The sequence below is a fragment of the Varroa destructor genome, unplaced genomic scaffold (genome assembly GCF_002443255.2).
Source record: "Varroa destructor unplaced genomic scaffold, Vdes_3.0 BEIS01000003.1, whole genome shotgun sequence".
Taxonomy (NCBI): Eukaryota; Metazoa; Arthropoda; class Arachnida; order Mesostigmata; family Varroidae; genus Varroa; species Varroa destructor.
In genome coordinates, this window is record NW_019211456.1 from 35,522,612 (window position 1) to 35,535,848 (window position 13,237).

The 13,237-nt window shown below is 41.2% G+C and overlaps 1 protein-coding gene and 1 long non-coding RNA gene across 4 annotated transcripts in view; one reads left to right on the plus strand and one right to left on the minus strand.

Moving 5' to 3' along the window:
* The window catches only part of tn (tripartite motif containing protein thin), a 58,277-nt gene that overhangs the window by 34,502 nt on the left and 10,538 nt on the right, over positions 1–13,237 (minus strand). For all 3 annotated transcript variants that reach the window (XM_022797288.2, XM_022797289.2, XM_022797290.2), the window contains exons 2-4: positions 9,930–10,093; positions 3,517–3,643; positions 421–599 (exon numbers count right to left, since the gene is read on the minus strand). In XM_022797288.2, coding sequence (XP_022653023.1) covers positions 421–599; positions 3,517–3,643; positions 9,930–10,093 — 470 coding nt within the window. The remainder of the gene's footprint in view (positions 1–420; positions 600–3,516; positions 3,644–9,929; positions 10,094–13,237) is intronic.
* LOC147756880 (uncharacterized) overlaps positions 9,395–13,237 on the plus strand; it is a 41,209-nt gene continuing 37,366 nt past the window's right edge. Inside the window, exons 1-2 of the long non-coding RNA XR_015323339.1 lie at positions 9,395–9,425; positions 9,531–9,625. This is a non-coding gene — a long non-coding RNA (uncharacterized LOC147756880). The remainder of the gene's footprint in view (positions 9,426–9,530; positions 9,626–13,237) is intronic.

Here is a 13,237-nt window from a genome sequence, read left to right on the forward strand (position 1 = left end):
ATCATTTGGAGTTGATAATGTACAAGCTAGGGTGATTACCGAGACGTCACCCACGCACTATGCAAAAGATCAATTGGTTCGCCGCAATCCCCACAAAAGTAAACTAGAGTCCTTTAAGTAACGGTTTATATTAAAGGAGTCCGCGGCTCTTTACCATTTCTTGATTATATGGACACAATTTGTTTACTAAACGATCTGAAATATAAGATCTGACGATGCAAACTCAGAAGCATTTCTTGAAGATACTCGTATGATGCTGCTAGAGATGCAAACTCTAAGCATTATATTAGTCACGGAGAATGCCAGTAGCTCACGAAGAATTGTGATGATACGTTTGTGTCAATTCTATAATAATGGTATATAGCTTTAATTAAAATAAAGATTTCAATAGGTAATTTTAAGAACGGGAGCAAACCTTACCAATTCTGTATCAGTCCAGTCGTGATCTTCATCGATGTACTTCTCAACAACTTCACAGTTGGCGTTAATTGTTGAGAACTCCTGCTCGAGATCTTCGGAAAGTTTAGCTAGAGTACCAGTTTCTGTTTCTTCGTAACTATCAACCTCGCTGCTGAGTCGATCTTTTAGCCTTTCTAAATCTAACGAATCGATTTCAAAAAGAATACAAATTATTATTAATTCAATTGGTGATCATCGACTCGTCATGTCTAAAGCCTTCATAGGCGATTCATAGATACTGTCGATAGCTCTGCTACTTTATAACAATATAAAGAGGGTCGTAGTTGAATGAACCGTTATGTCTTATTTGCTTGCAGTTCTAATCAAAAACGGAAGGAACAGGTAAAGTTGCCTAAGAAAGGCGACGGAATGCTCCAGACGAATTGTTTTATGCTAATCGACTTCTACGGTAACTGTCATTGAGGAACGTGGCGTGTAAGTGGCAAAACTACTGTCAAGTAGCGCTGATGCTTGAGTGGAGTGCCTTCCGCAAGCTTTCGTCATCTTCAGGAGCCCGAAAAAATAGAAAGCTGTGAAGTTGAATGAAGGCTGAGGTCGTAGAACTCGTTGTTTGCAGAAATGTGCCTCGAATAGTCGATTGTCCGCAAGCAGCGTTCATTCATCAGGGTCTGCGCAAACAATTTCCCTTTCACCTCTCTTTCCAGTTCAACGCTTGCTAACGGCCTCTACCACGTCATAATACTGAACGGGATAAATGTGGGTGGGAAGCACTCTAATTTGGCCAACGTCATAGTAACGAATTTCAAATCAAAATTGCAGAAAGCCGTTCTACCAGAACGGCTGGTAATACAGACCCGTTAAAGTGTAGATGGATGAATCTGTTTTAGCAATCATTTTTGAAACGCTTGGATAGTAAGAAGCCGACAAGGAACCGGAACGTTACTTATGTAGTATAATTCTGGAATGTACCTGATTCGTTCTCATAAATGAGTATCTAGTGACAAAGAGCGTTTAACAGTGATCACTAAAGCTGAAGAGCTTTTCTTAAAAGTCATCCGAATTGATCAAAGCATGTATTATTACCAAAGATATTAGAACATTTTTTTATGACTGTCAAAGGGTCTGGAGGTCGGCCTCGGATGAATCATTTACGCACACGTTTAGCAATGAAAAACGTCTTGGGCTACTCACTAAGAGGGTGAACAATAAAATCCCGTTGTAGACAGACTTATTGAATGTTACTTCCTATTCTTCTGGTTAAAGCGGATTTTCTATGAAGAAGAAGATAAACTGGCCGTCGTACGGCGTACGTATTGTCAAAATTTGTTTTTTTTTTATCATAGTTGTTTGCTTCTATGGTAAATCAGTGCGGTCGCTGCAAAAAGGATTCAAATAAATGCATAGGGACACCAATGGTCCCAGGTTACCTATACAGAGCATACCTTAAAGCAATGACTTTTAGATGAAGGGTCATTTTGCAATGTCTCGTTACATGGTTCGCTCGGTAGCGCGGTAGCATTGTGCGGGAACTCGTTAATAACATAAGGTACCCTATTTCATCTTGCGTCATTGGCATAATAAATTCCTCTGTGGAATTTACATAATATACTCAAATGAACGCTACGACGACTAAAAACGGATTTGAGTGACTTCCTATTAGGAACAGGCGTTCGATTGCGATCGATTTGCCGCACAACGGTATGGCCGTAACGTGAGTGAGTCGACGTAATGCTGACAGTGTACAACACGTGAAGGCACCGCCGTGTGTGCTATGATTGGAGCATGCCGATAGCGATGATAAAGGTCGCGGGACTTCCTGGTCTCTCTATATTTTCAAAAAGAACTAGTGGAAGGGCCAGTTTGTGACTGTAAGGTTTTACTTCCCTCTTCCTTGTACGATTTCGTGTAAAGTTGAAAACGCTTTATCTATATTATATGTATAGACCATCAAAACAGGACGCTTAGCGTGGCCATCGACATTGCAAATCTTCAGCTTCACTACATTACGTACTGCTATATTTTTGTATATATATATTTTTTTTTATATATATTTATATAATATAGATATGCTAATTTATTATATTCGTATTCTACATTCGAGTTACGCTGTAATTATCTCTTATTATTTGAATATTTTACTCATATAATATGTATGTTCTACCAGCCGGCATACCCCAAGAATATGCATTACATTTTGCTCTTTTCAATTTTCATTTGGTGTTATACGAGACAAAGGGAGGAGCTGGCCTAGATAAGTGCCTCTCTTTATACAAATTATTCCAGCTATGATATTCGTCAACCGAAAAAATCTTCTCAAGCCATTTTTTACGCTTAGTCGATTCATCTTTCTCGGGCTATGGCGCATGCTGCATAACTAAACATCACGGTGCCCCTGTGTGCCCCAGAAAAATAAGAGCCCTCAGTGATGCGATAGAAAAGCACGAATCTTGTTCGACTTGCTCTCTTACAGTTCATAGGCATAATATCCCTACACCGCTCCATTTCAGTTGCTTGCATAGTATTTGTATAATATCCATCGTACTCTTCGGGAGGGACGTTGAGAAGGCGTGTGATTGCCCAAATCAACTTGTGGATGAACAACTATGTGCCTCGCAGATCTCCACAAGAACAAATCAAAAACGAAAAGCTTCTTGAAAAGAAGAAACGTGTTATCTTACATTGAGCAGGAACGCAAGGATCGAGTAAATGCAAAATAGTAGATCAAAGTGAGAGACTATTAAAAATTAGTATCATACATTTTTTCGCCCCACCCTACGTGAATACAAATGTCTAGGCTGATCCAGATGAAAACTAAGTGGGCCTTGTATGATCAGAGAAGATTTCTAATGGGAACAAACGTTTTTAAAAATCGTTTAATATGGAAAATCGCTATCCGCCACACAGGCTTGATACAACCAACCCCTTAAAATATAACGGAACGTCCATGCTATAAATCAATCGACGAAACAGGCTGCTCCAATGTAGGCTGCAATAATTTTGTCCACACTGTCAGGCAGCTCATGACATTAGTTGTATAAGGAATAAGTGAACAGGTATTTTAAAGAAGCGCGTTATTCCACTATGTTCTTAAGTTACCTTTGACACTTCTACCAATAACGTCAGCGATCTCCTCTCGGACGTTTGTGCAGTTTGTGATTAGCTTGTCCTCGTTTTTCTTTGTTTCTTTGAGCGTATCTTCGAGACGTGTAAGGGAACGACGCACCTGTAAATCGAAAAGAGTTCGGATAGTGGTTATAAAAGATGAATCTTTCAACGATTAATCTATTTAGTTTTATTACATATGTGATGTACATAACGAAAATTAAAAGGTTGAATAGGACATAATAACAGAAAAGAATCAAGCGTCCAGTGTTAAAAGATATCAAGTACGTTCTAGAAATGGTTACCGCTGCTCCGGTCGATTTCCAGAGAGCCTGATTACAAGTAAAATGTCATCTACTCAAGCGACTTACTTTATACCAAAATTAGATTCTAGTTATAGGAAGCCTCGGCAAACACCACACCAAGCGAGTTTCAAAGATGGCCGCCAAGTCGAAATCAGTAAAATTCAAAGGCTCCCACAATTGTTACGTGGGCAAAGCCTTAGTCTGGCTAATAAGATACCAGGAAATGGTTTCTCCAGGAAAAATCTTTTAAAAAGGATGTTAAAAGGATTTTCGAGAGAGATTAGTTGTGGGAAAATATTTATGTACTGAACGTGAAAATCCATAAAACCTTGCACACAAGTTATGTCTAAAAAGTATGATACATTGGTAAAAATGTATCGATCGTAGGATCCGTCACCACACACAGTAATGAATGAACAACGTATCCATATTTCGCCTGAAAACTACCCGTGTAAAATGTATATATATAGGGAATGGCGGAGTTGCACGATGGTACAAATATATCGGCCCTCCCTATGTACCCAGTCACTACCTAAGACACATATATATACAGCTACACTGAGCTAACATAAATTGTCTGAGCAGTACGGACCGTTATCTTATCTCCCGCAGCTTTCGATCGCTAAAAACAGTACTATTTTATGCTCCGAGTACGCATTTTATGCTCTACTGCTAGAAAGAACACTGATCTAGTCATGGGGGTTTGCCACGGGCACCTTTCATGATATTATTTAGAGTAAACCTTAGTAGTTTACTAGCTGCCGTCTGGCAGCACAGGCAGTCTCCAAGGGACGCTCCTACAATTCATTTTCCGGTTCCTATTTCAGAGTTTATAATGTGCAAGGACACAAAGAACTGATAATGTGGTGATAACTTGCTTGCCTAGTCAACGTTGAGATATGAAAGGTGGTTTAGATTGGGGTATATACTTGCTACGTTTCACATTAGAAGCCAGCGGTCCAAAGCGTCACTTGGTAGTAACACGGAACGTGAAAACTCGAAGAATTTCTTCAATACACGATTAAAAATTGACTTGATTTAGAATCATACTTTGTTGCTCTTCTATCATAAACCAAGAAGACCTTAGGGATTAAACAAAACCGTCTCTTCGAGAAATCTACAACACCTGCTGCCTAGGCCTACCATTTTATAAATACAATGCGTATCTCTTTTCAGTTAGATGCTTCGGTTCCCAGGGTAGCGCAGTGGGTATATAAAGTGTATATGTATGTGTATATATATATATATAAAATACCATGGTATACGTTGGGTTATGTGATGGTCTGGATTCGAATCATCGAATAGGAATATTTTGTTTTATGCTGGTTGTCAGCTATCTGAAGTATTGTTTAACGATTCAAGTACCGGACGCGAAACACGAAAAGCATGTTACTTTATGTTGATTCTATACATGAGCTATCTTGTTATTACTATTTTAGAAGGCGTTTATTGTCAGCGTTTGAAGTGCAGTAAATAGTGTTGTTCCTTTATTGCATTATATTGTCAATTACGGCCCTGCAATCTTACGTCATATGGAACTTAATATCTACATAGAGGTATTTATTCCTGCGCTTACTGATTAGCCAAGCTCAATCGGCAAATAATTAAAATGAAATAAATCAATAGAAATTTACTACTTTGTTATTGTCATATCGAGACAAAATGTCTTGTGCTACCGAGTAACGTCTACGTCAAGACGTTTCCAGTACCGTCTATTGTGTGAACATGGCCTGGGACTACTTCGCACGCCGCATTGGGGATACTTGCAGCAGTACATTGGCACAATGCCACTGTGAGCCGCTGCGTCAACTACCCAATTCAGTTTGTTTGTTTAGACATCTCACGAGTCAAATCGAAGTTATGACGGCCACGAGAAGCTGCCTTCAGGCGCTATCGTCGCTTTCGTTCGCCGTCCCCCTCACTTTCATTGGCAGTTCGCCATGCTCTTGGGCTGGCAGTTGCCTGTGATGGTACCTGCTGCCGTCTAGGGCACAGCCTGCACAGTACGAAACAACATCACTGAGGCTATAAATAAAGGAACGAACGCAGATAGTGAGACAACCGGTTATGCCCCCTCTTTCAGCGCACCCACTTTGCTCCCTTTGGCTCTTCATCGTTTTGTGGGTTCCTATAGGCCAGAAGCAGCGTCGCCACTTCTTTTCGCTGTTCACTTTCTTAGCAATAACCTTAAGATTCTTCCTCCGTTTCTGTATCCTTTGCATCCATTTGTATTTCACCAGCAACCATATGATTCCATTCTCGCACCCACTCAGCTACTGCCATGGCTACTAGGAGCCTCGAAATCGACGTTTTTCTACTCTTCTGCGTAGCATGCAACAGCAGCGTCAGCTTCACTGTTGGCATTTCTCCTTCGGCGATTACTGAAGCCACTGCCTTAGTCAGTGCGAAAGGTACATATTACTGGACGCACCAGTTCGTTAAGCCAGCAAGTGCTTGCTCGCTGGTCGACGATTCGTGCCATTCCTTTTGCTTTCAGCCTTCTTCCACACACCTGCTTTGCACTCCCCTGTGGTATTTCCTCTTCGCTACTGGACTTTTTCGTTTTTCCGCTGGTACTATCCTTGTCGTAGGCTGCTTCTCAAGTGCGAAATGGTCACCGCGAGCAAAGACGACGGCAGCAAAAGAAGCATGGGAAACAAAGAGCGACGGTGGTGAATGGGCCTACAAGGCTCATTTGAGAGGTCTTCGTTTCATCCAAAACTACTCACTATATATATGGTACCGCCCTCTTCTATTTACGTTAGTAGAAGGCGGTAGCGCAAAAACGAGTCGCGCTAGAAGTAAAGACGAGGCATATAGCCGCCGCCGCCGTCGTCGTCTACACTCAGACCTTTGGTTGGAAAAAGACGAAATGCCGGTACCGCCTGTTCCCCAACGCAATGGTTGTCTAGGCGAATACCGTGAATGGGGGTTTTAATGGGACGACAACGTTCTGCGGTTCTTGGACAGCGACTGAGGGAAGCGGAAAAATGGGGATACCGAAACCGTCCAATGGACAAACGCAACGCCTCCTCCCCAGAAATCTCCCTATGTTGTTCGAGGTATGTTGCAGCGATGGCCATGCCGCAGTTGCCGTCAGCACTCCCGAGACATACAACGTTCCGGTATCTTACCACTTGCCTGAGTATATACCGTAAGCTCCAGCTTCCCGGCCCCGTTTACCATCACTGTCGTAACTTCTAATTAACTGTACCAATGACAGCAACTGCAGCTATGTAACTACTGTAGCGACCTCCGCCGAAACACACCACGGTAACGCCAACGAAGTCACTGCTCACATCCCATGTCGCTGCAGCCAGTTCCAGCAAGTAAACACGGGAGCGAACCCCGTAACAAAGTCACAATCTCGTACACGAGGCAAGGTAGAACGGTAAAACCAAATAGGGCGGTTTGCAGCATGACGGTTTGGAGCCAGTTTAGTATGATACGACAAGCACTGAGCGTCGTCGACAGGGTCGTTTGCGTTCTTCTCATTCCTCGTTTGCTTCTTCGGCATTTGAGGCGTAAGGTAACTGATTGTACAGACGTTCAACTCACCGTTGGTCGTCGCCAGCGCGGTAGTGGCAAGCTCTCAGGGCTGATATGTATTAGGCGAAAGGAAAAATTTAGGCATAACTTCAGAACTCAGCGACTATTCTTGTGGTAAGTGACACAAATGTAGGATGTAGTGGAAGTTATCAAACGGAACGAATTTGTACATTCTAATGACGATAAGGATATCGTTTTCATTGTAGCGCATGATTTATTTGAACCGCCGTTATAATTCTGATTGTCGTACTATAAAGAAAACGAGAAAATCGCCAGCACATGCTTTTTGTCAACACCAGAACCATAGCTGCGCATGTATACATGGACAGTATTCAATAGCATAAAGTGTTTCAGAAAAAAAACCGTATATTTTAGCTTTATATCTGCCCACATGCTGCTTTTATCCCATTTAAGCTAGAACAGATCGTTCGTGGTTTCGAACGCTTTGAAAAAGACATTGAGAGCATTTGCCAACTCTGTCATGGAAGAAACCTGACAGCTGCATTATCGCAGCAAACGTTTCCTAAGATAGGAAAAAAACTGTCTCCTCCTCAACACGTTTTTCCTTCCTAACCTTAGATCGTCTGGAGTCTAATTTTTCAACTTTGTCAGCAGGCACGCACACATATGGTGCGGAATGAAATTTTCTTGAGATCCAATCGCTTCTTTTGTGTTACGTTTGCTAGGAGTTAAGAGAAGATATTGAAAAGGTAGAATTATTACTATCTGCTAGATAATTTTCAGAAGTTTGCAAGATGGCTACCTTCCCGTGCCTAGCGAACGACATTTGCTCTACAACATGAGGTAACGCACTTGAACGTGATGTTGTTTGTGTTAGAATGACACAAACACGCCTCATGGATACTGACGATATAACGACGTCGGCTGTATCGCTCATGGCATCGTCTGTGTTTATTTGTCAGCTGCTGTTGTCCCTTGTGGGCCCAGACGTACAGACGCGATACGCATCCGTGCACGAGTCAACATTCCTTCTGTAATAGCAACAAACTTACTAGCAACAAGAATTCGTGAATATTAAGTCGTCCGAATCGGCGTTATAATCTTGGAAGAGGAACGAAAAGGAAACGACTTGGCTTGCTTACTCGAACTGCAATTGTTTAGAAATAGCAAAATTGCAGCGTAGGCGTAGGCGTAGGCGTAGCCGTAGCCGTACGTAGACGTTTAACGGGATGATGGCTAAGTCGACCATTATTGTATCAGCCTTGCATTGACTTTTCTTTGTCGAGGATCTGTCTATTTCAGGCAAACTGTAGACACCGACCGACGCTCTAGAGACTGGCAGGTCCTTCGCGTGACGAAGGATCAGAGGCAAAGAGACTTGCTCGCTTTGTGACCCCCCGAACTACAAAAACGTATTAGCGAGAACTGATGCTCACTAGCAATCTAACAAGCTGCTGATGTTGATAAGTGTCAAGGTTACGCAAGTCAAATACAAACAATATGAATATGCATTTTGCGAGCTGCTGAAACTGAAAATAATACGTGTCTATACGTTGACGTTTTAGTGAGAACAACGGATGACTATGACCGTATTCTTACTGCTATTATAATTGTTCCTTAAATTAGCTAGCCTACCCCAATATTCAAATGTGCACAAGCAAATCAGAAGGCTGAAATTCCAAAACGTATTGATTATTACTATTAAGATAATAAGCATTTTTATTTTCTCCATGCTAATAATCTACGAATTTTCCTGGTTGGAAGAAGTTCAAAAAAATTCTGTGTTACTACTTTTATAGTATCGTTACCGAATCTGATTATTATATTATTGAATAGAAACATCTGAGTAAACATCAATCACAAAAACTATTAAGATAATTATCCGTCGCTGCCTTCGGCTAAGAAGCCAGGCATCGTTAATTCATATATCCGTGACAACATAAATAAACACCGTGTGATTAAATAATAAAAATGTGATTATTTTGAAAATAAATCAATGCGAGGCTGGCGCGGTGCTCCTTATATATTCGGATGCCTACTTCAGTCAGTCAGTGGATGGTGGATTGATACAGATTCACAATAACAAATGTAAGCATCCGTGTCTGAATACTCATATATGTGTGTCTCTCTATAAGTATAATCATTTTTCTCAACAGAAGATTGAATCCTGACGTTTGCTTTTGTATGTTGAAGTTTTGTAAGAATCGACCACTTGAACGACCCGTCCACGCAGTTAATCTACGTCCTTTCGCACGACGCCGATCAACGACTATCGCGTGCCTACATAGGTACGTATAAGTTTGCTTAAATTTATCTATAATAAATGTGTGTAAACATAAAAATCAGCCAATATATACTTACCAACAATTAGGGTCGATTGTACAATAAATCTTCCTATACAAAGTGCTAAAATACTACATCAGGGAGTAACTGTCTCTTAATGTGTATTAGACACATGTGTGATGTGTGACGCAACGACATCAATCATGTGCCAAGCATTATAAGAAGGAAATGGTCGTATTACTTAAGAAAAATCAGATGTGGTTAATTTACGAGAGGGACCTGAAACCGGAACAGAATTGTAATACTTACGTTGGAGCAGATGCGGAAGATCTCCCTCCGCATAACGTCAAGATGAGCCTCTTTACAATCAGGGCAGATTTTCTTCCCACAGTGATGGCAGGTGACCAGATGCTGCTTTTCAGAACATACTGAGCATCGGCCTAGCACAGCTTCTTCAGGTTCGGGTTCTTCACCTTGAATAAAGTGAAATAACAGAAATACAGGTGTTTATTTAACGCCGTTGTCACGTGTTTCTATGCTGTCCGAATAGATATTTTTATTCGATAACACAATTAATCATTTTGAAACAGATGCTAGTTTACGATAAGAAAAAACTTGTAAGCCGTTCAAAATATGCGTTCTTTATATCCCGATACTTTATTTGAAGTAATACCTAACGACCTAAGCACCGGACATAAAGCATCAAGGGCATGTTGTCCCCTGATGCCTTCCCTACTGCCGCAGAAGCGAGTACCTTGAATATGATTCTAGGAGAGTGTGGGCGTATCACAGCAATTCAAGCTTTTCTGGTGCTTTTCAGTGATAAAAGTACCCTGAATGGCCTGAGACAAAGGAGGCGTTTATTTAGATGTTTTTAAATTACGGAACTTACCAAAGCAAACGTCTGGACAGTAACAGCGAACAATTATAATTTGGTCCCTAAAACTACTAAGCTTGTTACTGAGTAAAATAAAAAAAATTGTTTTTTCGATCGATGATTTAGCATAACAAACCATGTGATGCAGGAAATCGTAGCAGTTTGATTAATTTCTGACGATGGATTCAACAAAGCGCACTTTGATACCAAAAGATGGAAGGCATTCCGATCTAATAATCAGAAGACAACGTCAGATCTGCGTACACTGCACAGGTCGCGTTCATATATTGTGTCCGCTGTAGATCTTTATTTACATAAAAGTGTGATAAAAGCCTACAGCGAGTCGATGAAAGCTGATTCAGTCTTCAAATTGACAGTTTAGCCGAAGCCTAAGCAGGTCCCACAAATTATCAGCGAAGACGAATTTCTGTTCATTTATGTTAAGCCAAAGGAAATAAGGTGTCAAAGAAGATTTGAATTCAAGTCCGTTTGGGTAACTCAACAGACGCTGTCCGGTTAGCACGGAAGGTAGGAATCTTCCATCCTAACCCATATCGAACGACTCGGCCTGAATGCAGTGGTAGTCTTTGACAGATAAGCCAAACGTTCAATCGCTAGGACTTATGGCAACGTCACGAGGTGACATTAGCGAACAGCCACACTAAGGGAATTCGGACGAGCGAAAAATAGTGCCTAATGGTCGGCGATCATATTCGGGAGGACAACCAATGAAAGGAAATTTTTTACATTGGCTGACCACAATGTAGGCACAACCTAGGCGCGTCCACTGGCAGCACAGCACACTCCATAGTAGTAATACGGTAGGAACCATCTAATTAGCCGCAGGAAACGACTACGGACACAAGCTCCCCTATAGGCACGTATAGAGGCCTCCACCTTCCAGTCCTGGTGCTCTAACCCTGACCTGATTAAAGAGAGCAAGCCGTAGCTTCGAATCATATCAAGGGCAGACATCGCTGTCGATATGAGATAGACACTTTATGGGTCAGCAGGTGTCCAAAAGAAAGACTTCGGGCTTTCGCTCACCTCGAGCAAAGCAAATTCAACGACCCACGTCAAGCAAAGGCAGTCAAAATAAGTAAGAACCAAAGTAATAAAAGTACTTGTAATGATCTCACTTTTTAGGTACCTATTTTCTTTCTTCGCAGCTCACATAGAGGAATGTTCCTTCCTATATATTATAATACAATATAGTGTCGTGTTGAGCGACCATCAACCTCTGTAATGTACGGATATCGCCATAAAATTGACCCAGGATTTCACGGCGGGACGTTTTCATATTAAATAAACTGCGACCTTTATATTGACATCGGGATTAACTGAAATGGATGGGGAGGCTGCTAGCTTAGTTATCGCAGGCCGTTGACCCTTGATTGCCAAATAGATCACGGATCATGCGCTATTCATGCTGTTCTTCATGAAGTCGATAACGAGTACGGTTAGGAAAATCGAACAGCATTAACCGAGAGGGGACAATGCCTCGATTCTTTTTTGGTTAACATCTTCCCTTTCGACTTTCTATAAACCCGAGGTAAACTGCCTTTTATTGCCCCACAGCAGTGTCGCCTGACTCCTGTATTCCTGTGTGTACATTGGGAACAGTACTTTTCGTGGTAATAAGTATATTTTCAAATTTCAAGACAGAAATTAGGTATTCGGACGCCTAAAATTTTGTGGATCTGAAATCTCATGGTGTAAAGACCTTTATTCAGATTTGCTTCTACAGCTCGTCTGGCAATAATTTCTGACTATGTTCGTTTGACTGCCAACGCAAACAACAGCGTTGGATCTGACACCCATTAAAAATTTAGGAAGGATACGGGCTTCGAACAACTTCAGCGTTTGTATAAAAAGTTAACTCCAAGAGCTGGTCTTCACATTTGGTTTTCATGGGATGCCTTTATTCTGATAGTTCTGAGTTCTTGACGGTTACATCCACACATCTAAGTTGAACGTGGAAAAAGTTCCCCCACCCACCTACATTGTTAGTTTTCAATGACATACACACATACACATATATATATATATATATATACATATCGATGTATGCATGCTCGATACAAGATTGAGCTAATTGTTTTTATTATTTGTTGTGGCTAGGCTTGGTCAGACAAAAAAGAACCCTGTCGTAAAAAGCTAATGTTTAAAAAAAATGTTGGTTGTTACTGCATAGACAGCATCGCAGAGGGGCAAGTCTGCGCTTTTGAATTCAAAGTGATTGTAAATCGAACGGCGAAGGGCAGAATGACGAGTGGTAGCATCTACTCAATACTAACGCTGTACCGAAAATAATAACATTAAAATTGAAGCACGTTATTTGCTTTTCTTGCATGTACTTGAGTATTAAGATTATATTGAATGACAGCTTTGATAAAATAACTAGCCCGGATAACTTTAAGGAACCTTTAGTCGATACGTAGAGCCGTGTCCTTATGCGTACATGTGGCAATCGGAATAATTCAACTGACATTGTCGGTTCTCATTGTAAACTCATGCACAAGTAAATATGCGCGCACCTATCCGGGCGTAAGCATCGAAATTTAGAAGTTCGAGTTTATTCCGATGGCCGTTTCGATGGAATCAATCGACATTGTTGAAATTTATATTTGTAACAAGTGTACATAGGTTGTCGAGTCACAAGTAAGTGCACGGACCCGGTGCAACTTTTATTCTGTTTTCTTGAAGGTCATGATCTGCGGTCAGCTTTACAATTGCTAAT